The sequence below is a fragment of the Hydra viridissima genome, unplaced genomic scaffold (genome assembly GCF_058129835.1).
Source record: "Hydra viridissima isolate aposymbiotic clone 2 unplaced genomic scaffold, HvirCarnegie_v1 scaffold_2, whole genome shotgun sequence".
In the NCBI taxonomy this organism is placed as follows: domain Eukaryota; kingdom Metazoa; phylum Cnidaria; class Hydrozoa; order Anthoathecata; family Hydridae; genus Hydra; species Hydra viridissima.
The window spans coordinates 8564571-8590902 of NW_028324301.1; the positions used below are offsets into that span (position 1 = coordinate 8564571).

The 26332-nt window shown below is 29.0% G+C and overlaps 1 protein-coding gene across 3 annotated transcripts in view; it reads right to left on the minus strand.

Annotated features, from left to right (window-relative positions):
* Nucleotides 1-1981: 1981 nt before the first annotated feature.
* LOC145180575 (uncharacterized) overlaps nt 1982-26332 on the minus strand; it is a 40257-nt gene continuing 15906 nt past the window's right edge. For all 3 annotated transcript variants that reach the window (XM_090078571.1, XM_090078570.1, XM_090078572.1), the window contains 35 exons: nt 25728-25912; nt 25323-25401; nt 25157-25238; nt 24578-24626; nt 23021-23105; nt 22680-22748; nt 21262-21372; nt 19558-19638; nt 19399-19452; nt 18864-19017; nt 18148-18446; nt 17846-17993; nt 15425-15591; nt 15101-15229; nt 14884-14959; nt 13230-13329; nt 13041-13151; nt 11416-11491; nt 11202-11291; nt 11054-11120; nt 10754-10936; nt 10269-10586; nt 9762-9974; nt 9608-9680; nt 9119-9422; nt 8527-8742; nt 8261-8361; nt 7753-7927; nt 7264-7430; nt 3925-4205; nt 3644-3814; nt 3198-3476; nt 2970-3095; nt 2570-2882; nt 1982-2350 (listed from right to left, as the gene is read on the minus strand). In XM_090078571.1, coding sequence (XP_089934697.1) covers nt 2176-2350; nt 2570-2882; nt 2970-3095; nt 3198-3476; nt 3644-3814; nt 3925-4205; nt 7264-7430; nt 7753-7927; nt 8261-8361; nt 8527-8742; nt 9119-9422; nt 9608-9680; nt 9762-9974; nt 10269-10586; nt 10754-10936; nt 11054-11120; nt 11202-11291; nt 11416-11491; nt 13041-13151; nt 13230-13329; nt 14884-14959; nt 15101-15229; nt 15425-15591; nt 17846-17993; nt 18148-18446; nt 18864-19017; nt 19399-19452; nt 19558-19638; nt 21262-21372; nt 22680-22748; nt 23021-23105; nt 24578-24626; nt 25157-25238; nt 25323-25401; nt 25728-25912 — 5307 coding nt within the window. In that variant the 3' untranslated portion in view covers nt 1982-2175. The remainder of the gene's footprint in view (nt 2351-2569; nt 2883-2969; nt 3096-3197; nt 3477-3643; nt 3815-3924; nt 4206-7263; nt 7431-7752; nt 7928-8260; nt 8362-8526; nt 8743-9118; nt 9423-9607; nt 9681-9761; nt 9975-10268; nt 10587-10753; nt 10937-11053; nt 11121-11201; nt 11292-11415; nt 11492-13040; nt 13152-13229; nt 13330-14883; nt 14960-15100; nt 15230-15424; nt 15592-17845; nt 17994-18147; nt 18447-18863; nt 19018-19398; nt 19453-19557; nt 19639-21261; nt 21373-22679; nt 22749-23020; nt 23106-24577; nt 24627-25156; nt 25239-25322; nt 25402-25727; nt 25913-26332) is intronic.

Here is a 26332-nt window from a genome sequence, read left to right on the forward strand (position 1 = left end):
AATCTTAAAAGCACTTCATAGAGATCAAAACTAAGAAAGAGAAAATATTTCAGTAAATCTTGTTATCACTTGCTAAAGTTTAAAAACATTCGATGAACTTTAACAATTGTCCAACCGAAATAATAAAAAAGTGTTCAACAAATGAGAGAAAAAAACATATACGAAACCACGCAAACCCAGTCACCAAAATGAAAACATTTGCTACTGCAATATAACAGAATATGTGTCATGTTTAGATGGTTTGATAGAACAATAAACTTGTTATGATAAATGCATGTATCCAAAAAAAAAAATTAATATAAAAGCCAGACACACAAGAGAGATGGTGAGAGTCAAAGTGGTATAACTCCATTTAAACCTTAATTTTATTATTACCTGTAAAAGCATTAACAGTTCAAACAGTTCTAATAAATAAAACAGTCTTTTATTAACATCATTCAATATTTTCAAAATCTCTAACATTAAACCTGATTTTTTTGCATTTAATGGGATAAAACGCTCTACCCTGAAAAGTTATAGTGAAATGAGTTATACCACTTTGACTCTCACGACCTCAAATGCAGAAAAATGCAAATATTCAATTCTTACTGAAATCTATACATCTATACTGAAATCTATATGCTTTTTTAGATAGCATATTATATCTTCACTAATAGCATAGTTCTGAACAAACTAATGTTGAGCACGTCAATTACTGCTGTGTATTTATCTGGTTATTTTCTATCCCCCCGTCAAAAAAGTGTATTTGTCTAATTTTCTTGAGCAGCTCTATGTGTCATTTAAAAGTCTGTACCATTTGTGTACAATGCATTCACTGGTATTAAAACAATCTTGACTGAAAAAGTGAATATCTTACGATACCTTCAGACTTATTTCTAGATTTTCTGTATAAACAACAGATGATGCTGCATATATGATGGCTGCTAATAAAATAATGACAAAAAACTACCAAAAAATACAAAGTTTTAGGAGTGCCATCTATTGGCAAAAGATATCCAAAAAATTCAACAGTAACACATCATTTAAGTTATTACAGACGTACTCAAAATAAGAGCATTCACCAAGTGGAGCATTGAGAGGGATAAAGATGTGAGCTAAACGTTAGTCCATCACCTACGAGCTGGGGAAAGCTGTTTTTACATTATTAAAGGCTAACAAGTAAATTGCTTAATTGAGAAATTAATACAAGATGCGTAACACGAGAATTGGACACATTCTGGAAAAATAACAAAAAAAATTACACTGAATATTGATATTTATTCAATATTTAGTCAGGCAAATTTATAAAAACAATTTGACTGAATTTTGGACATTTTCTAAAAAAATAACAAAAATAGAATATTTGAATGTTGAAAATGGTTCGCTAGTTTTTTTGAATTCATGTTTTGAATTCATTTGAATTCATTGGGGTTTTGGTTTAAGTGTTTTCCATACTTACCATAACTTGGCTAAAATGTATTTACCATACTTACCATAACTTGTCTAAAATGTGGTACCGTAAGTTATGTTTTTGTAAGTATATTCTAGAAAGTTTAAAAAGTAGGAATTTAAGAAATTATAGAAATTTAAGAATTTAGAAAATTATAAAAGGTAGGAATTTCAAAAAAATTAAACATGGAATTGGAAGCATAAATAGCTTTAAAACATGGAATTGGAAGCATAAATAGCTTTAAAACATGGAATTGGAAGCATAAATATCTTTAAAATAAAAACTAATTTTTAGAAGAAACAAGAAAATTCCATATAACAAAGTCATGAGAAAAAGTTTGAGTTTATCTTTGCAATTTGCAAAAATAAATATCAAATGAAAAAAAATCACCAGTGTCTATTGCGACTTTATCAGTTTATTGAAAAAAGTCTGTTTTACTCACCTTTTCCTTATTCCTTAACAATCAATTTTTGGCCAGGAACAGAAAAATCCCTTAATAAAGTCTTAGGGAAAAAATATTTTATGCGCAGATTTGTGTCATCACAAAACAAATGTTTCTGTGCTTTTATTCATAATAAAAAATTTATTTACATAGCTTAAAAAAATACAGAGGGTGTAAAAGTGAGTTTTTTTTTTCTCAGGCGACATTTTTTTCTCTGCAATTTAGATAACTTAGATTTGAATTTGAATGACGATAGACAACCAAGGATAATAGGGATGTTACAAATACTCCATCGTAAGAACATTTATTGATATTTCGCCGAAAGATACTCATAGCTTATTGGTGCTAAAACATCACCACTGGGCAGTTTAACACCGACTGCAGCAAATCCTGAAGCTCCAGTGTTAACCAAGTTAACTTCCAAGTAATACTGAACGCCAACATTCAAACTGATAGCTGACGATTCTTGTTCAGGGTATCTAGTGAGTTAATGGGAAAATAAATTTGTTAGTGCAACTCAATACGTTTTATTGTTGATGCTCTTGCATCAGTATCATCATACAAAGTTTTTTCTTAAACTCACGGAACTGACATTGATTGCTTGATAAAAGACCGCGTTAGATAAATAATATCGAAAATAAACATTTACATAAACCAATATGCGAGATGAAAGTACAAAGAGGTTTTGAAATACTTACTTGTTCCATTGATATCTATTGGTATAGTCAGAGCAGCTAGCTATCTTTACAGCAGATTTGTGATTTGTTGCATCCTTCGTAAATAGCAACTCACAAACATCATCACAAGAAAGCATAAACAGGTACACGCCCGACTCAGGAGCTCTAAAGTATGCGCGCATGCGAATTCCACTATTACCAGTTCCATAAGGTAATAAATCAAAATTATCAATAAAACCTGAAATTGTGGGACTATCAGGATAACGCTTGTCATTTTTCAAAGCCAAGAGATTTGCAACATTGTTGAAAAAAGATACCGTAACAGGACCATCAGCTAAATTAAATATAAATTCAAGTATGGAAAAACTTTTCCTCATAAAACTAAGAAAAAAAAAAAACACACAGAGAAAATGAAATTAACCTAGTCCAGGCATCAAGAACTTGCGCAAAGTTTCATCACATCCTCCCCAAAGACCCACCTTAACACCATTTGCCAAAGTACCACCACTGGGGTCGAAACACTGATTGTACAATTGAATAGATTGCCCTGATAGAAAAAACTTAAAATTAAATGCAATTAAATATTATCGGCTCAAAAAAGAGAACATTCAACGAAGCAGTTTCATATTTCAAACTAACTGTAACTTACAAAGAGTTCTCTGTATTTGATTAGTCGAGTCAGATTTAGCGCAAGCAGAGCTAACTACCATCGGAGAACCTGCTTTATTTCCGTTTTTTGAACAAATAGGTTTTCCGCTGCATTTGTGCAACAGACTACCGGTTTTAGGATTAAAGACAAAACTCGAGAAATTAGTTTTACAATAAGAAGATAAAGGGCGAAGAACAAGAGCGGTATTGTCAGCAGGATTGCAACCACCAGTTTCAGGTTCAATGCAATAGATATCTCCTGATGGACGTATCTGAGTTGCTATAATACAAATAAAACGTCTCGTGAGTAAATAAAAAAATTCAAAGAAAGCTCGCATTGTTGCAAACTTAATTAACAAAGTGAGTATTTTGTTGATTGACTTTTTACACTATTTTTCTTGACAAACCTTGATGTAAATATATACTGAAATATACAATAAAACTTACTAAAGCAACTTCCAGTACATACTTGTTCTTTAGATAACACTAAGGAATTGCATTCTTTTCCTCCACACTTCGGTACGGGACTGTTGCAAAACCGACGACTAAATTGCTTACCAGTTCCACAAAAAGCTGAGCAGCTGGTCCATTGACTCCAAGACGATAGCCCACCGTCGACTAGGAGAAAATGAAGAGAAATTATTTTTTGACCATCTTTCCCTCATTTTATAGCAATAATTTAATACAAAACATATTTGAACACACAAGGCCAAAAATTCACAAAATACCTGGTTTGTAGTTGCTATCACAGTCATTTTCGTTTAACCAATACCAAATCGCTCCAGGGTTATCATTCTGATAATATATCCATCTAGCTGGTAAATCATTAGCATTTCTAGAGATAATTACCCCTCCATAATCTGGAGTGCTTGTAATTAGTAATCCATTCTTTTTGCTATCAGTTGACAAGTAAGGAAGACATGGATACGCACCGATCCACCATGATCCATTGTCCCATGAGTCAAACTGCTTAATAATTGTTGATGACTGACATGAGGTAGCATTAAATCTGAAAACAAAAAAACAACAATGAAACCATATTTGAAACAAAATAGGTTATGGAAAAAAATGCATGCATTTATTACATTTATAGTCAATTACATGTTATTTCATATTAAAGAGAAAATTTCCAAAAAGTTTTCAAACTATTATATAAACTTAACCACAAAATTAATGGACTACTTACAAATTCCAACTTATTTTGAAAAATATTATGTTTTTTCCAGATTTATCAATTACAAAGATGATAATAATGTCTATTGCTACGCCTTTTGTAGGTTTTATTCTGCTTCTCTTATTTAATTTTGAAATTATAGCAGCTTTTCATAATTAGCATATTTTGCTGTAAATAAACCTCACTTTGAAAAGAAAATTATGTATTGGTTTTAAATTGTTTTAACAGCAGAAAAGATAACTGTCATTTGAGCAACACATCTGTTCGCAATGCAGCATTCTGGACAAAATTGTGATGAATGTGTTGCAATTGTTGCTTTGTCCAGTGAAGGATCAACAAATCGCGAACTTGGTAAAAGATTTGGAGGATCTCATACAACAGGTTCTACAAAGGTTTGTAGAGACCAATGATTCGCTAGATAACTTGGCCAAGGCAGACCACGAGATACCAATACCGTTGAGGACCAACTTTTAATGCTTTAAACACTGAGAGAACAATTCACTACTGCATGAAGTCTCCAAATACAACTTGCTGAGGTTCATGGAACTACTGTTAGTCAAGATACCATAAGAAGAAGACTTTGTGCTTTAAATTTACAACCTCGGGCAACAGCTACTGGTCCCAGATTGAAGACTGATAGACCACTGAAGACTGGGTTTTGCAAGGAGTTATATGAATTGGGAAATACATGATTGGGGACAGGTCTTAATCACAGATGATTCAAGGTTTTGCCTTAATTCTGATCGCTGCCCAAGAGTGCACAGAAGACCAAAGAAAAATTATTTTGCTTGTAACATTCAAGAAACTTCTTTATATGGAGGCAGCTCATTGATAGAATGGGGCGAAACATCTTTAATAGCTTGCACAGAGTTTTTTATTGTTGATGGTGGATGTTTGACTTCTCACTGATACTTAGCAGACATTTTAAAACCTTTTGTGGTACATTTTGCACCATACATTAGAGATGGATACTTTCTTATGCAGGATAATGCAAGTATACATAGGGCACATATTGTTACTGAATACTTAAATAATGTTAATATTCATATTTTGGAGTGGCCAGCTTGTTATCCAGATATGAAACCAATAGAGCATCTTTGGGACATAATGCGATGCCATGTTAGAAGCCAACATCCACCACCTAACAGTCTAGACAAGCTGCAACCAAAGTCTTATCTGCGTGCAGGAAGATATCCCTCAAGAAACAATCAGATCTTTTATTGAAACTATGCCACAGCATTTTCAGACTGTAATAGCATCAAGAGGCAGTGACATTAGGTATTGATAAGTCAAAAATGTTTCAATTTAAGCTGTATTAGTGTGCATAGCAATAATAATCATTTCACTTTGTTTTGTTAAATGAACCATATTTTTGTTTTAGTTTTTTTTTTCACCATTCACAAAGTCAATTTTATTCTTATCATCAAAATAATTGTGCTCATGTGTTCTATTCTTAATATGTTTGTCAAAATGTATAATAATATTGACGAACATAAAAATAAATTGAAATGTTTAAGTGGTGTGTTAATTTTGCGGTTAAGTGTAAAGTGAATTTTGCAAAATATTGTTTAAAGCTTAAAAGCTTGCATACTGATTTTGTGAACTTTTCATATAAACTGTAGGAGATTGTTACAAGCAATAGACATTCAATAAAGTAGTTGATTGAAATTGATTTTTGCAATAACAATTGTTCTTATTACTAAAAATTCAGCAAGAAGTTATATATAAAGAAAAAGAAGTTGTACATAAAGAACTTAAAAAACGTAAATTAACACTATTTAAAAATATTGTACTTAGTTTTTAAAGTCGCTATAAACTTAAATAGATTTTGAAGATTTTGTAAAACAAATAATGAAAATCTTTTATTATCTACTTTTTCAATAAAAAGCTGAGATTTTTGTTATTTTAAAGTGCTTCAAGTGAATAATTTATACTGTGGTGAATTTATTAGATGTATTTATGAAATAAAAAAACATTTTTTTTAACTATAACTATTTGCACAAAAAAACCATCAACAAGAAAACAATTTCTATAAAGTCTCAATAATTATTATATGTATATACAGGGTGGCAAAAAAGTATTCTACACACTTTTTTTAATGATCATAATAAAACAAATTCTTGAGTATATTAATAACCTGTATGATAGCCATTATTTGCTAAGTAGTCCAAAATTCTTTCTCACAGGTTTTGGATGTATTGAGCAGGTATGTTCTCCAATTCTTTTTTAATCCTGGAAATTAGCTGGTTCTTTGTTCAAACTCCTTCATATACCTTATCCTTAAAATAAGACCAATACCTTTCTAGAGGATGGAGGTCTAAAGAGTTTTCTGGCCAATTTGGCCAATTATTTATGAGGTTCTCATTTATCCATGCCACTACAGTCTTTGATGTATAGGACTTTGCACCATCTTGCATCAAAATCACATTTTTAGTGTGGTACAAAATGTGGTTTTTATATATAAACTGATATACCATTTGCTTAACTATATAAACATACTGGCACAATTGCAAAACTGTTTGCGTTAAGCCAAAGGTAGAATCACTTATTTTTTAGTTTAGAAATACAGGATATAAGTTCATTAATTCCTTAACTTTTTAATAGAATAACTAAACAAATACTATTTTCAAATATATCTATTATCATTAAGAATATATGCTTAAATTTTCTTACATCATTCTACTGGTTGGAGTAGCATACAAACATATAGTTTTTACTGATATACCAGTAAAAACTATATGTTTGTATGCTACTCAACTTACCATCAGCCTTAAAGCTATTATTACAAATTTATAGCACAAGACTTAAATTGATTGCAGTTCATTGCAGCAGAATTCATACTCCTGTGTAGGTATTTTTATACAACAAACAACAATACAACATATAATCTTACATATATGATGTAGAGGACTGCCATATCCCTCCCCATCTTCCTCTTGCTTGTCCCTCAAGCATATACTTAAATGTTCTATTCTTGGATAAACTTTTGATAGCATTAGCTTTAGAAAGAATGGAAAAGTTTTCAAAAAGGGAAGGACTACCAGTATTCCGAGCATATACCTAAAGTAAAACTTGTTTTTAATAGTAAATTAATAAGTAAGAAATACAAAAACAGGAAAAAGGTCTTTTTAAATATACTGCATTTAATGCTACTATTAAATTTGCTTCTTTTTAAAACTTGTTTACAGTAAGCTTTATTGATATACTATTTCATATAAAACTTTAAACAAAAACCGTTAAGATAATTTTTTTATAGCTTTTAACTTTTAAGTTTTTGAGAGAGAGGTGATATTTTATCTTTTATATGTTTGTGAATGAATTCAAAACTTTTAAATGGTAAGTTTATTAATTTGTCACCTAATGCTAATACTCAATCACAAACCTGATCAGAAGTCCAACCCCCAGATACTGAAGCAACAATCAAGGTCCAAGCCTCATTTACTGTAGAAGTCATGTCACAATAAACTGGCTGGTTATCTGCTAACATATACAAGCCATCATTGTAAGACTGTCCATTAACAAGACCCCGCACCCTCAAGTCGTTACAAGAGTAGCGACTAAAAACACAATAACAATCAAATGACAAATGCAAAACAAAGTAATCCCATATATGAACTTGTGAAAAAATAAATAATAAAACAATTATCTGAGTTAAAAAAAAATTAAGTCGAGCATTTACAAAACATTTAAATTGTTTTACAAACATTTTAACAAATAAAATCAGTTTTTACACATACTTTCCATAGCTATATTTGAATAGTGCTTACTTTTTTAGTAAAACCAATCAGCTAATCATAAATGATGTAAAAGTGGAGTTTTTTGAATAAAAAATTCTAAATTAGCAATATGCCATAATGTGCATTTTAAAGAATAATTAATTAGATGATTACCTTCCACCTTCTCGTATCCATAGTCGAATGAGAGTAGGATTTTCAAGAGTGGTCATATACTTTCCACTACCTGCTATTATGCCATAATCATCGCCAACTTTCTAAAATAAAATACAAATAAAGCAACAAATTACAAGGAAAATATGTTTCAAGAGGAGAATTTGTTGAACTAAGTTAACTTTACTAAATTCTAAGCAAAAATGACTCAAATGAAATGGGTTGCAGGGTAAAATAGCTATATAAAAAGATGTGTTTCAAATGCTCACCATTGAATTTGCTGAAATTACAAATCCTCGATTAGCAGCAATACAAAGTGGATATTTAGCAATGTTTTCAATAGTTGGATCCCAATTACCAAACTTTGTCAAAAGAGTTGGTGCATAACTTTTTGAGCAAGAAAATGAATCATATTCAACTGGTATTGAAAAAATGCCACCATTTGAATCCTTGCTGTTTGCTTCTAACATGATTTGGTATGATTTCTAATAAAGTATGAATAAAAGAAGACAATACAAAGTAAGCACAAAAAATAAACAAAATAAAAATTACAAAAACCTTACAGAAAATAGGTAAAAAAATAGGCCCAAAATAATAATGGGTTGCCTCGTAAGATTTAACATTTAAAACAAAATCACATATCACACTGTAAATCTAAACTCAAGTTGCAGTAAAAATATATTTACAGAAACTATAAATTGCAAAGGAGATAAGGGTGTTTAATGCTATGAATAGTGGTATTTATAATCTAAAACATAATCTAATTTTAATAACAGGTTCAATACAAAGGTGTAGCTAGACAGGAACAGATAACAGTTATAGAGTGTAAATGTTTGCCACACTATTCAACTGGTTAATTACCTCACTGCGATCTTTTAATTTCATACTTTCCAGCAAGCCAACTATTGAAAAATCTTTCTCAGTTACTTGATCTGTTGGAGAATATCTTATTTTATCTAATGACCAATTTCTTGTGACAATATTGGCTAACAAAGTCCAACCGCCACCATATCGCTCAAAGTCACAATATGTTTTAACAACTGAATTTTGAGCAGGCTCAATATCATATATTCCACTTGGAAACTTTTTGGGTCCCAGTAAACCACGAAAGAAGATACTAAGACAAGATTCTGGAACAGAATAAGCACCTTCTCTTATCCAATACCTATAAAAAGTAATGCCTTTCTATCAGAATTGGCTCAGTGCTACTTAAAAAGAAACACTGAGAAATTGTTTTACTTAAATATAACTTAAGGCCAGAGTTCATTTTAACATAATAATATACGCTATTGAAAAGCTTAAAAAACAAAATCAGTATTTAGGTTATGAAAATACAACAGAACTACTCACCATACATGTTCTGGATATTCCATTTTGAATTGTCCTCTAACCCACTTTGATGGATAGAGACCAGGTTGATTATCTTAAAAAAAAAAAAAACACTTTAATTGAGGCAGCAAAAATAACAGTAAAAGTTAAGAAGAAAAAATCTATAACTGTTTACCAGTAAGTGAACCCCAGGAATCCCAATAATCTGATGAAACTTGATTAGATGTTGTTATAGTGTAACCAGAAACATAAGGAAGTCTCTGACCAATACTATAGGAACCAAATTCCCAATCATCAAATTTTTTAACCAGTGTTACACTTTCTTGTGCACTACTTGTAGAAGATATGTTATATTTTGCAGGAGCAGAAAATACTCCTCCCCACCGACCTATATATTAAAAAAGTATTTAAACCAATTTGTTGTCCTTTTAATTTGTTTTTAGTCACAACTACTCAATAACATTTATTAGCATTAGTGCATTTTAAAACCAGTTTTTAAACCAGTTTTTTTTTTTTAAAACAGATCTTTTTAATAACTAAGTTCATAATCCTTGCAACAATTTACCTCAGCTAAGTAAATTTTTTCCCCATGATACCAATTAATAGAAAAGGATTAATATTTAATGTAAAGTTATGTAAATAATACATTAGAATAAATAACTAGATTAACAAAAATATTTACCTAATTGATTTGCCTCTAACCTATAGTAAAATGTAGATTCTTTGATTTTGTAACTTGCCTTCAATTGATCGGCATATTTAAAAATTGAATAGTCTTCATAAAGATTAGGCTTGTCAATATTTCGCAACCAAACATTTTTGTCATCCCAACTGTTTGAATGCGAAGATACAACAAGTGTCCAACCACCACCATCTCTTTTCATATCGCAGTAAACTGCCAAAGTGAGGCTAGGAGTTGGCTTAATTGTGTATTGGCCATCATACAATGGAAGACCTTGTTTTTCCAAAAGATTTTTTATTGCAAGGCAAGACTCAGCAACTTTAAAACATAATTAATCAGGATTTAACTATTTAACTTAGGTTGCAACTACTATTGTATTACACATTATTTGCAGCTACAACTAAAAATGTCATTTTTTGACTATTAATAACACAAAAAGAATACAAACTAAGTAACAAAATCACTGAAGCATTATGGCATGTTACCTGGACAGGTTACATTATTACATGCTGATTCTTCAACAGACAGACCATTACATTCACGACCACCATACTTTGCTACTGGATTAGAGCAAAAACGATATCTTTTTTGGATGCCTCCATTACAACCCTTAGAACATTTTGTAAATGCTGACCAACTGCTCCATCCACCATCAACTGGATTTAATTCTACAGATAACAAAGTTTGCTCACTTAGCTTTATACAAGTTTTTAAGTAAGATTAATACTTAATCTTGGTGTCCAAATCTTTGATAGAGCTTTAAAAAAAAAGTTCTTTTAATATACTTGAGCGACAGTTGTCAGCAGGATTGTATCCACTATTACACAGACATGTACCACCTGATGCACATCTCTAAACAAAAGTTTAATTTGTTAAACTTCTCAATCTTCTCTATTGTAATCTTACCAAATAGCATCAAGACAAAAAGTTTACCCCGTTTCCAGAACACTCTAACCCGTTTGCTACAGGACATTGCTTGAATCCATGTTCTTCAGCTGTTTTGCATTCTCGGTTAAAGCAAAACTAATATGCAACAAAACGATTATAAGTTTTCAAACTTACAATTTATCTATTAGTTTTAATATAGCAATTACTGACAACAAAAACAACTATAACAGTAGAAAAAAACATATTGCCATATGGGAACCTTATTTTCTCCACACTTAGAGCCTTCTAATACCATTCCTAAGCCAACCTGCACACTCTCTGTGATAGATGCACCACTGCAATAAAAATATTTAAAAGATAAATAAACTAGGTAAATATATTGCGATAGTTACAAACACAACTTTATAAAAATGTCTTGAAATTGAAAATTGAAATTTGAGTTTTACAGCCATGTAACTACAGTAAATCTCTTATTCACAAATGTGCACTTCTTTTAGTAATTTGACTGTAACATAAATTTTACAGCATTAAATACAAAAATTTTTGTTATAATAATTCAAAATCTTTTTGCAACTATTCTGTGGTCTGTATTGCATTTTTATTATGTAGAAATCAAGTAATAAACTTGTAATAAACAAAATGTTTGGATATGTGAAAAATCAGCCAAGATTAGGAGCTAAGCGCAAAATGATACCTAGAATTGATCAACTAATTCTCAAGATGGTGCTGGTAAACCAAATTTTATCAGCACCATAAGCCTCAAAACTTTTTGAAAACGAACTTGAAATTCAACTGAGAGTGGATTTAGCCAGAGTTCCATACAAGAAGCTATTCCTTTTAATAATCAATTAAGAGTGAAGTCTTACAAGTCTTGCAGCAAACATGCGGTTTTCATTCTAACAGAAAGTTTTCACTATTCCTAATTATTGGAGTTGACCTAATCTGGCAGACCCAAGAAAACCTTTTTGTGTGGTGATAGGGTATACCCACCTAAATTCAAAAATATAACCCTCAAAACCAGGGATTGGTTCAGTAAATTTTCTTTAACATTTAATTTATTATTAAATATATCAGATTGTTGGTTAAAGAATAATATAATTTACATATTTGTCTAATTTTTATACCTCCTTACTTATCATGAGAAAAATTCATTCTGTAAAAATGTCCAAAATGGCTTTTATCTATAATCCAATATTGCAAAAATTTTACAAATTTTGAACTCAATTCTCTCTGGCATCTCCCAATGCCTTAGAGAATTGAGTTCAAAATTTGTAAAAATTTTTTTTGGGAGTTAATTTTTTGAAGTCAGGGGGTATACCCAATTTCCCCATGAAAGAGTTTTCTGGGGTCTACTGGATTAAATCAACTCCAATAATTAGGAACAGTGTTTTGTTGACTGACCAATGGAGCTCAAAAAATATGGAGAAAGGAAAGCAAAGCATTCAAATTCAGTTGCATTTGGGGAACAGTGAAATATGGGAGAGAAAATTTTATGGTGTAGGGATTGATGGCTTGTAATTGAACAAGAAAGCTCCAGATAAATAATGGACATATGGAGTCAGAAGTTGTCAAGATTATCAATAAAATGTCAACATTATCAATAAAGGTTTTCTGGGCTCAACTTGAAAACTGCATTTAGGAGTACATTTTATCTTCCAACAAATCAGTGACCCCAAGAAAGGTAATAAATAAAAGAATGCAATTTAAATGGGTTTAAAAAAAAAAAGGGTGTGTGTGTGTGTCTGTGAACATTGGATTTAAAAATGAATAGGAAACAATATTGTATGGCTTTATTTCAACTTGCAAAATTTTAAATCTCACAGGTTTATAACTTAAAAATGAAGTCAACACATTAAGAGAAAGTTTTTTTTTTTTTAAACAAACCTGCAATTTTGTCCTTCAACCAAAAGCTTTGCATAACTTTTTCCAAAATCTGGAACTCTACGAGGTGTTTCCTGTTTTGCATTACACTGTAACTGACCACATTTCACATTACTAAAAGTTAAAAAAACATTAAACAAACCATTTTTTTAAATTCTTTGTATAAATGATTAGTTTAAAAAGCAACAATACCTTGACAAACAAGATGTATTTTTGGTGGAACTGCATGTTCCAAACCCTAAACCATTTGTATTCAGTTTATTCCAACATGAATCAGAAGCAACCAATGTGTCTTGATTTAAAAAAAAAAAAAAATTATGTTAACATTAGAAACTGGGAATATAAAATAGATAAGAATTGACAAAATATTTTGTGTTTTATACATTGCAAAGCTGCATTTGCAAAATCACTTTGACCTATAAACAAACTGTGCTTTCAGCATGAAAAAAAAAAACAACAGCTAAACACAAAGAATACGTATTAAGTGTGCTTGAATGCTTAAAAGCACATTAGTAAATTGCTCTTTTTATTAGAGATGTGTTGAATTTTCAGCCTATTTGCCAAACATTTGGTTCAAAAAAACTTTCGCAAATGTTTAGTCAAAAATTGCAACTTTAAAATCATCATACTTTTGCTTCAAAATGTTTAAAGAACTTTTATGTATAAGTAACCTAGGAGGATTAAATTGCATGGCTTTCTTAGAATTACAAGTGTAAATACACTAAAGAAAGCCATGCAAATTTGATTAAAAAATTCTTTCATAGTAATAACTTTAAACTTGTAACAACATCTTGCATTAGCCTATGCTTATTTGTGTGTTTAAAGAACTTTTATATATAAGTACCCTAGGAGGATTAAATTGCATGGTCTCTAACACCAGATAATATTGGTTGCATCATCTTGTAAAACAATGTGAAATTTATGTGCAGAATTTTGAAACTTATTAAACTTTTATGTAAATACTCACTAACGTTGTTGTAACATTGTAAACTTCTTTCTCTGTCAGAATCAACTTACACCCAATATAACTTCAGCTAGGTGTTTTTTTAATAGATGCTTAGTTGTACTGGTGCAAATGTTTTAGGATAAATCCCAACTCTGAGAACTAATGTTTTGCATAGCAGACAAACAGAAAATCACTCATAATCACTTAAAAATACATTTTCATTTTCTAAAAGAGAACTCCTTTAGATTTTTACTTCTTTGTACCACAAAAATTCATAAAATTACCTTCATTAGTCTTTTTTAAAATCTCTCTAATTTTTGAAAGATAATTTATATAACTTTATATAACTTTATCTGATATTTTTAAAAATACTTTTTATTTTTCTCAGTATAAATTATCTAGATTAAACATAGCTTTAAAACCACTAAAAGCAAGTTTTGTTTATATATAAACAACATTTTAAAGATTGCTTTCACTTTTTCAAAACAATTTTTCAAAGTGGTTGATGAAAATTCATTGCCAAATGTTTTGGTTCATCTCTACTAATTAGTGAGTAAACTCTAATGTTTCCTTAACTTATTTCAAATATTATTTATCTGCTGATACAAAAAACCTTAAAAAACTTTAAATTATCCATATTCTAGCAAACTAACTGAAAAAGAAACAAAACTAAAATGACTTGTAAAACGTTTACTGGTCTAATTTGATCGCTTTGTATGCTTTTTACTAGATTATATTGCTCTATTTTATTAAAAATATATTTACAAAAACTTAAAATCAGGTAAATTTAGGTGGACACTACTTTAAAATACAAGTGGTAAGTATATATCCTATTACTATTGACAAGCATAACTTTATCACTAAAAAAACTCATAAAAGTATTAACCAAACAACATTTACCTGACTCCCACAACTTCCGGCATTGATTAATTAATGAAGGAGTGCATGAACCAGAAAAACAATAACTTTCCAATTGCTGAAAAAAAACATTCATAGTAATTTAAAACAAGTGTTTTGAAACCAAACAATAGAGTTTAAAACAAAACAAATAATTTTTAAATATATACAAATGAGATATAAACTGGGATAGCTAACTGATAAAATAGAATTCATTTACTTTTGTTGCATTTGCATTACTTTCCAAATAGTCAAACCATGTAATATTATTTGAAGAATACTGTAAGCTATAGCCAGTTACCCTATCCCAATAAGTTGAGAACATTTCCACAGTTGCTATTCTAACAACCTGAAACATTATAAAGATTATTTCAGAGAAATTTATGAACTAAATTTTAAATTTAGGAAAAAAAAAAAAGAAAAAGTAAACTAAATTTAACATCTTAATACAATATTGGTTGTCATTGATAGACCAAATCCATTTTTATTTATAAGTTTTTTAAAATAGCAATTTTTAAAATTTTTAAAAACATTTGTAAAACACCTTTCCAAAATTAATTTGAAACCAACTTCCTATGTCAACCTTAGGGCACCAACCCTGGCTATATGGCACCACATTTGATGGTATATACTTTTTACTATATACACTACTAGCAGTATATGCTGATCCTGGTAATGCTTTATTACTCATACCCAGTGGTACATCACAATCTAATGTAAAAACATTTTTCAAATGAACATAATGAAAATCATATTAAAGCATGATTTAAACCTTTAAAAGCTTAACAAACTGATCTGTAATAAAAGTAATTTTATCACTTAATTCACAAATGTCTAATCATCACACAGTATTTTGAAATTTAAATGACTTTCAATTTCAAAGTAACAAGTTAAAAAACTTAAAGTAGCACTTAGCTAACAAGAGTATTAAGTAATTGCTGACACAATATTGCTGTTTTTAGTTGTGTAAAACTTGAAGTGATACATTCTAAGCATACGTGCTAAAAATAATGTCATCATAAATAACTGATGCATTTAGATCATATTTTATCATTGCACATTTACTAATTGTGTTTAACTTTCTTAAAGCACATTTACTAAATGTGATTTAAAAAAGTCTTAAGACCCAGATCAAATGCACAATTTTGTGCTGGTGGGGGTCCAAAACCAAATCCAATAAATTCAAATTATGCTGAAATTAAAGTAGATGACATGGGTTACCCTGAAATTAAAGTAGATGGCATGGGTTACCTTGCCCGCGGACCTACTTTAGATAGACTTCCATCTAACCCACCTCCATATGATGGAACTCGAAGATATAGTCAACCACCTTCTGAAGAATTTGATGGTGGATGATTGTTTAAGATTTTTTTTTTCTTCTGTTTTTGTTTTTTTTTTTTAGTTTTTGATTTTCATAAAAAAAACTCATTGTAAGGGAGAGGGGAAGCATTGGTATGTTCATTAAGAAATTAAAATACAAAAAGAATTTCAGAAAAAATCAGAAGTAAATAAGTTTCGTTATTTTTTAAATGTATTAGCAACATTAACACAATTAAAATTAATCATATTTTGTGGTGTAAGTTACTGCTGACATAACATTGTTCAATTTTATTGCTTCATCAAATCTATCACTAATATTCGGAATAGCAATTATAGTTGTAAGGCAATTAAGATAAAAAGTTTAAAACATGTCTTATCCAAGAAAGATTTGAGTACTGTATCAGATTAGGGGTCCTCAACAAAAACAAAAGATCAAAAAAAAAAAAATGATTCAAAGAAAAAAAGTCATAAGAAACAAGAAAACAAAAAAACAAGACAGACAAGTTTTGTTTAGGAACATTAGTAGCTTGTTAGAATAAATAATATTTTAATTATAACAAAAAAAAGTAACTCAGTCATTTTTGTTGTTAATCTGCACTTTAATGCATTCTTTATCAATCAAATGTAGTTTATGTGGACAGTATAATGTACACCTTCCAAAGTGGTTCAAATAATGATTAACTAAACATCATTTTTCTGTACATTTATTTAGCATTTTATCAGTACGCGTTTTTTCCCGTGAACTTGTGCTGAAAATAGTAATTATAAAACTATAATATATATAAGATATATAATGTAAATTAGTATATAAACATTATAATAATATATAAATCATATGTAATAATTATATAATACATATTTAATGTAAATAACATGTAAACTATAGTATAACTTTTTTTTTAATTTCACTTGTTGACTATTCAAAGATAATGATACCAAGCACCAAGAGTGCTTAATATATATTGTATATAATATATATTATTATATATAATACATATTATATATTATTAATATTAACATGTTACATATAATATATATTAGAATACAAATGAAAGAAACAATTAAAAGCTAGAAAACATTTGTATTAAATTGAAACATTGAATTTAAAACTGAGCGTTTATGTTTCTCTTTGAAAAGAAATGTTTCCACTCCTTTTCATATTCAATATTTTTCCATTTTTCCATCATCTTCGCATTAAAATCATTCTCTCTATTAGAACATAAAGAAAAAGAAATGTAAAGAGAATGTAAGTTTTCTACTTCAATCTTGTACTAAGAAGTTTTCCTGCATCTATTAAAAGTTAAAAGTATCTTGTAAAATTGTTCGATTTGTTGGTTGAGAAAATAGATCATTTGTCTAAGCTTCAAAATTAATCCATTAGATGGTAAGTATGATTTTGGGGGGAAGTGGAAATCAACAAACTTAAGAGGGTTGAATGTGCTGCCAAACCTGCTTCTTTTAAAATATATAAAGAGAAAAAATCAAAACAATCAGAAAATCTGATAGTTAGATTTTATAGGATACTTTTACAAAAATCAACACCTAAAAGCTCAACACTTAAAACTTGGGAAGAGAAAATGCATTAGAAATGAATAAAGTCTTTGTAATATATTGTGCTTTTAAAGATAATCAAATTAGTTTTTACCCAGAATATTAATGATGATAACTTTTCGATCATAAGTTGAAACACACGAACTATCTAATCCTGCTGCAGTGTCATGAGTTGGCCATCTTCCACCAGATGCTGTACAACTAACACATTTTTTACTCTGAATGTGCTGAAGTGAGTTTTCCTTTCAAATAATACAAAACAATTTTATAATTTATAATGAATTCACTTTCATATAAAACGCAACTGAAACACTTGTCATAATAATCAGGCTTATTAAATTTGCAACATAGTAAAGATTACTGATTTAAACATAAATGAAGTAATTCAAGTCTTACTTTTGTTCTATTGAATCTTGGTGTCTCACCAACACAATTTGTTTGTAAAACTAAAAAGTCTTTTGCATCAATACAAACTTTTTTACCACTACATTGATGGGTCAATGTGCCATCAGCAGCAAACAAAAACTTCATGTAGTCATGTTCACAGTGACCTGAGTGAGTGTCCCTGTCAATATACTTTAGAACAGTTCCATCCGGTACATTTGCACTACAGCTGGTTATACTTGGGGTAATACAAAAAGGAGAATGGTAATATAAATCAGCAGAAGTTATTGAAGTTGGGAGAAAGACATAATCTAAATACAATTGATGCTTATATAAATACAGAATATGCTGTAACAGCTTTTGTACATTTCTAGTAAAAGAGAAAGATTTGTAAGGAACATTTTTTTTATTTATCAAGAATGATCCAGAAAAAAATGATTGTTTTAAATGATTTTTTACTTCTATTCCATTTATACTAAGCAAATGCTTAGCAACCTCTTAACTAGTTAAATTCAAATGCAGATATAAGCACGTAAAAAATTAATTACCAAGGATCTTCTCTACAAGCTTAATCATATCTATACTAATGTATGCATAAATCAAAGATTGTTCAAGAATTCAAAAAACAGCATTATTCAAAAATAATAAAAATAAATCGTCTTATTTTCTTATTTTCTTAAATTTAAAAACAAAATATAAAACTTTTTTAACTGTTTTCTATAAACAACCTTGAACAGCTGGACAGCCACGAACATCAAGTTTGAAACATGCAGAATCCCCGACACCCCACTGCTTGGGTAAAACTTTCAAATACTGAGCAACTATAGGAGGAGAAAGTCTTGAAATAGAACTTGAAGAGTCACCAATAGGTCCAAGCAGAAACTGAAATGATAATATTTCAATTACTTTCAGTTTTGTTACTTTCAATTTCAATAACTTTAAAAAATTTTTAAAATGTTTAGACTAAAATGATTTTTTGCATATTTAAGAAAAAGGCAAGAAAAACTTGCAGTAAATTGGTTTTAACAATATTAGCAGAGTAAAACACAGTCCATTAATTTTGGTGCAGAAAATCAAAATGAGACAAGTTGGGTTAAGCAAATGTACTTTTCAGTGTCATTTTTATTCTAATAATAATTATTTAAACCATTTTTTTTTTTTTCAATAAAAATTATTTTAACACATTTGCCAACATGTTGTAAAAGCTTATGAAAGACAAAACAATAGATTAATTTACACCTTCAGTTAAACAAAAGCAATTACCTTAATAGAATTGCCACAAGGAATTCCATTGCGAAATGTTTTATCAACAGGACACTTAAAAGCAGGAAGTTGATTCAAATCGATTGTTTATTACCTAAGCTTTTTAATTTGCAGAAGAAAATGGGGAGAAAAACACATGTAAAAAAAATTTTGTCATACAGTTGCTTTGTCTCCTTCACAGTACTCTGGCAAATCACATTCACTGACTGCTTCCCTACATAAAGTGCCTTGCTTTTTGAACTAATCATAAAAAAAAAACAAAACACATTAAACCATTTTATAACAAGTTTTAAAACATCATTTCCTATCATTTGATGGAATTGAAAGACCACTTTACAAATAGGTTCAAAAAATATTTAGATAAGAAAAGGTTGCATCTGTGATCCAGTTTTGGTTAATGTAAAAAATTCTAATATCCCATTAAATATCAAAAAAGAACTGTTAATTGATGTTTTGAGAGACAAAACAATGTGCTTTTAATTTAAGTTTGACTTGTCAAAAATTTGGATTACCAATTGGAAATGAATAAGCTGGTTTAAAGAAAAATGCAACCATTATTTTGTTTCAGTTTGCATCAACCTATATATGTGAAAATGGATTTTCAAAATTAGTTGCCATTAAAACTAAATCTCAATCTCAATTATATCCACAGGAACACTTGTGATTCCAGTACAGATCTTAGACGATCTTTTGACTTAGAAGCAATTATGAGCTCTTTACAAGCTTAAACTTCACATTGAATTGCAATAATTTAAAGTTTCTAAAGTATTTCTCATTTAAAAAATATTTGTACACATACGCATAAGTAGAACCGTTTTTTCATAAAATCATGCATTCAAATTTCTAATAATGCAGAAATATGTGTTAGTTCTAGAAAAATTATCACTTTACCTACATTATGACAAAATTTTAATGAAAATGGGGGGTCGGTAATAAAAATATTTTGCATATAACTGAGAAATAGAGTAAAACATGCTCTATTTTAGCAATATTTTGTTCATTCCTTTTATTCATTATATGCTGTTTTAAAAATATGCAAATGTACTTTAAACTTTCTTTGCTTTACCAAAGTTACAGATAGCTCTCAAATTAGGCTCAGCTTTTTATTGGAATTTGAGCACATATTTTGCACTATTATATAACAGAAATGTTCTGTGAATTCTATTGAGGCTATTTAAAGCAACTCATGTCAATTATGTTTCTACTGAAATAAAGCTTTTAAATTTCTTTAAAATCCAAGAGATTATTTAACAACCATTTAGTGATTTTCCAATAGTTTAAGTTGCTATATCACCTAAATGTAGGCTGCTATCTGGTTAAATCATATGGATAAACTTAAAATTTTATAACTTTAGGTTGTGCTTTTCATGGCTTTCACATGCTAATTATCATTTTTAAACATTATAAAGAATAAATTTTTTTAATATCAATTTTTTTATACATATTAACAGCCATTCACTGATTTTCTAATACTTTAAATTGCCATATCACCTAAATTTTCTAAATTTGTCCCTTACTTTTTTATATGTACCTTTTTGTTAAATTTTTAAGAAATTATTAAAAAAAAGCGGAACTAGGACTTAACAAGAATACAGATCTCTTATTACCTTACAAGTATCATAACATCTGCCATCTGATTAAGTCATATGGAATCATGAAAGTCACAATGACTATCAAAACTTAAACTTTTATAACTTTAGATAATGATTGTGCTTTTCATGGCTTATGCATACTATTACTTTTAAACAAATTTCTTTTAAACAAATTTCTTATTAACTTATCTTCTTATCACTTCTATATTAATTTTTTATAGTACATATAAACATATAAAATCAGATAGGTAAAAAAACTCAAAATAATTACCAAGCAAGATGGTGAACAACATTCAGGATTATTTGAGTAACTGCATTGTGCATAGGCTTTTAAAACACAATAACTTGGCTCACAACACTTGTCCCCATTTCTTTCGCACATCTGAAGTAAATATACAAATCTAATTAGTTCCAAATTAATTGCTGTTTTAAAACTTTTACAAAAAAAAAAAAAAAGACATTCCATTTTGTATAAAACCTAAATTAATAATTTTGGAAAAGTGGCTTAAATATCATAAAGTTCAAATTCATTTGCTAGCAAAAAAGTATTCTAAGTTCAAAAGACAACTGTCAGTCATTTCATCAAATCATGGAGTGAAGGAGCAGATTGGAAAGAAAGAAGTCAAGAAAGAGGTCCATCATGTTTAAAGCTTGATGAAAAAGGTAATCAGAGGGAGCAATCCAAATCTAGGGTACTCTGTTCTAGGAAGCAGATATTCCTTGGAAGACAGCAAAGGCCAAAAACATAGTTGAAACTACTACAAGAAAAGTGTTAAGGATATCAAAAGTACATTATAATAAATGATAAAACGCAATTGTTTGACGCCCCCAGGCCAAAAACTTAGCACATTCTCAAAAGGAACAAAGCTTGTTGTTTGCTAAAAGCATTTAAAACAGAAAAATTTGGCAAGAAAAAGATGGTTTGGCAAGCCATCTGTTGCTGTGGTTTCAAAACTCAGTCATTTTTCACAACTGGAAACACAAACTCTGAAGCTTACATTATTGATGGTTTAAATGAGTAATTTATGCATGTGATCCAAAAGCATGATGATCTGCCCATGATACGCATGTTATATGCATGTGATCCAAAAGCATGATGATCAAGCCTTCTGGCTTGTTTTTTTATCTTGCTATTACTTAAGAAGTGTAATCAAATGGTATTACAAAATAACACCGATTTTGTCATAAAAGCATAAATCCATTTAATGTGCTACAACTTTGTCACATTGAAAAATTTTGGGCAGGCATGAAACATGAGCTGTTTAAGAATGGTAAAATGAAAGTAGACATCAATCAATTCCATCAAATTTGGGGTCAAAAAATTTTACAAAAACTGTTATCCAAATGCTCATGCAAGGTGTCTGCACTAAATTGAGAAATTTTGTGATCAACTCAAAGATGATGTTTTCTAAAAGCTTTAATGCATTTGGAGTTAAATCTGCTTTAAAAATATAAAAAGAATTATCAAAAAAATTAATTGGTTCCCAAAGTATTCCAAAAACCCCATGGGTCATTATCACTCCAAACAGTCTTTAACCCTCTATGCATATGTACCAATCAGTACAGTAGTTTTTCTCTAAATCTTTTTCAAGATTTTACAAAACACTTGCTTTTTTTTATCAAGTTGGAAACTGAATTTGTTTTTTGAATGTAAATTTTTTCACTTTTTTTTGTAAAATTAAAAAAAACCTCTGATGTTCCGCAATCACATTCTTCATCTCCTTCACGAATTCCATTGCCACATACTTTAGTCAAAGGCTAAGTAAAAAGTTAACATTAGCAATAAAATAACTTTTAAATACAATTAAAAAAAAAAAAGACAATAAAGCTTCATAACAATAAAACTATTGTTTAATTGTTATTATTAAATATCAATTTTGTTTTCTTTAATCAATACTTTTAATCTTCTTATTATAGCATCTTATTATGCATTTATGTATTTTGTACAAAGCTAACATCCATGAAAAAATAACACAAGAATAGTTTGTAAACAACTTAAACAGCTAAAAGTTCTAATTTATTATACATACAGCAGTCGGGTAATCTGAAAGACAGGGATATTCATTCTTTTTAAACTCATCCATATTACAGTCTGAGAATCCTGGTCTACTTGATCTAAAATACATTTTCACTTATAAAATATCTAAAAGAAAAAAATAGATGGAAGAAAACTTAATTGTTTAAACAAAAAACTGTTAACTTAAATTTAGTGTAGAGTGATCTTAGTGACAAAAAAAAATGAGGGGAAAATATTGTTAACAAATTCAAATTTTAAAGTGAAACAAATTTAAAGTGAAACAATTTTAAAAGAAAATAGTTTTAATTGAATTTAATTTTAACATGAAATAATTTTAATATGAAAAAAATACACTTATCCTTTCAAATTGTCAACCAATTATAAATTGATTGTGAACAATTGAATTATTAAGATATTTAGAACATTGTTGCACATTTGTTCCAATTTCTAGTTTCCATTAAAAATACTCATGAATCTAATCATAACTTAATATATAACTTTAAACCAAATACACTGCTAATTTCAATATAGAATGTGAGAATATTGGATTCTGTCAGGAAAGCAATCTTGTTTATGGTTTGAAAGCACGTCTACATTAAAGTTAAGGACAAGATGAACTCTTGTTGATTAAAGATTTATGACCTGCAGCAATCCTCAAAATTTTTTAATTTTATCTGGATCTATTACATTATCGAGCAACAGACCAAAATATTGGAAAACTTGAATTTTTTTGAAATAAAAATTTTAGAACTGTTTGCGATTGTTTCAATTCCAATTAATCAGTGTTTGTATAATTTTGGGGTTGTGAAAAAAGTTTTGTTTTTTCAATAAATTACAGCTATAAGGAGTCAATTACAAATCTAAAGAAAATATGATAATATAGTAATAGATAATTCAAATGATTTTTTCATTTTTCTCCACAAATTGCAAGTTAAACATTGAAAACTTTGCAAAAGTAGTGTCAATCAAGTAATTATTAATCGTAGTGTACATAAATATATACTATCTTACATTAATATTAAAATAAACAAAACAAGAGTTTTTAAGTTTATGAAATCAACCTTTTTTTAATGTGGTCTGAATCTTGTGAGTGGTAATGTATGAATTTTTAAAATATTGTTATTTTGTTTTACACCAATCAGAGGCCAATCTAACAGCTTAAAGAGAGTTCATATTTATTATATAACAAAATTTTTATAAATGTAAATTGAAATACTGTTAATTTAAAAAAGAAAAAAAAACTGTTAAAAGGTTCTAAGTTCTTAAATGACCCAGGGTTCCTTCAAGCTAACCACTTTACCGCATTTTTTGCACTAGCAATTTTTCTAGATGTCAGAAACCCTAATTTTTATAAAAACAGGGCAAATACTCTTACATAAAAAAAATTTTTTTTTGAATGCCACATTATAGGAGCTGGAGATAACATGGTCCAGTATGCCACATTTGTTGCAAAATTTTTTAATGAGATAATCCTTATAACCTGCTTCGAAAATATATATACACAATACAATATTTGTACTAAAAATCTATAGTTATATTTATATTTGAAGTATTATTATTTATAGCTTACTTTGAGCCTCCCATAAAGCATCCTCTTGGTGTTAAGCATTTGCAAGTATCTAAAGGAAAAAAAGATCTGAAGATATCATGAGTGTTTTGCAATCATAAAATAAAATTATGAACAATGTTTATACAAAAATAATGAATTGCTAATGTGAAATTAATGTGATTTTTACTTTCTAAAAAAGCATTACTAACTTAGTTTTAAAGAGATAAAAAGATTTTTAAAAGATTATATTTAGGAGCATAAAATAGTTTGCAAGAAAGTATGCTTAAAGCATTTTAACCAGAAATTATATGGATGCCAAAAATTGTTTAAAAAAAAGTCTTAAAAAATAACAAAAAACAATAACTTTTTTTTTTTGGTCAAAACTCTCAGATTAACAAAACTATCTCTAATTTAGAGAACATATAACAGTGCTGTTTTATGAAAAACATATTACAGATTAAATGTTTTTTATATTTTGAGCATAAAAGTAAGACAGAAATAGTTCATGCCACTCTACCATAAAAACATGTCTGACATTATAAAAAACTTATTAAATAGTGTTTTGACTAATTAAAAGTTAGACTTGAGCAATCTTCTTACCTGCATCATGATTAAATCCCATATTGTGTCCGAACTCATGACCAAGTACAACTGTTGGACCACTTATGCTGTCATAATCCCACTATATATTTACAAAAATTAGAAAAAAATAAATGTGCCACTTTAATATGATATAAAAAGATAACTTTGGTAATAAATACATTACTGCATTAACGCTGTTAGCATTTCCACCACACATGGCATTTACCCAAGCCATTCCAGCACAATCAGACCAGCCTTCATGACTGCAAGAAGTCACCATTAAAAAATTACAGTTCTCAATGAAAAAAATTTCACTCAAGCAAAATAATTATCTAATTTATGTTTGATCATTATTGAATACTTATAAAGCTTCTTAAAAAAAAGTTAGATTTACAGACTAATTTTTTTAATGAGAATTTAAATATAGTACAAAATAATCACTTTCTTATAAATGTATTGTTTACCAGACCATTTTTTTATGCAATAACTAGAGACTGCTAGGTACCACTTTTTATGTTGTATATGAAAACATTTTGAAGTTAGATTGAGTGAATAAAAAAAAGAAAAACCAAAAAGGTCTATGACTAACCTTACAAACATGGCATCATCAAAGTCAACATCCTTAAAAGATGAAGTTTTTCTAATTACATTGTTAACGTAATTTCTAAATGAGCTTAGTTCTTCACCACCCATTGAGAAACGTTGAAAGGAAGGTTTATTTTCTTGAATATCAATGGCAACCACTACCAAACGTACATTAATAGCTTGATAAGCCTAACAGAGCAAATTGAAATTTACATTGAGAAATCAACATAAATTAAGGTATTTCAAAAATAGAAAATTGTTAATCTTAGTGGCTCCATTCTAAAATGGTGAAGCTGGCTTTGAGGCAATGGTGAACTGATTAGCAATGCATTTTTTTTTTTTTTTTTGAAGCACAGTAATCTATATTGATGCAATAATACTAAACTTATAACAGTACAAAAAGCATAATTCAGAAGCATTACTAAAAAAAACCTTTTTTTTCTTGCATCTGGGCTTCATATATTGGAAGTTGTATAGACAGTGAATATTGGAGTTTTTATCTTTAAAAGATTTTTTAACTCATTGAAATTGGAGAATTCCACAACACTGTTGCTGTGGAAAGGGAACTAATTCAGAAATATCAGATCAAACAAGTCATGACATGCCAAA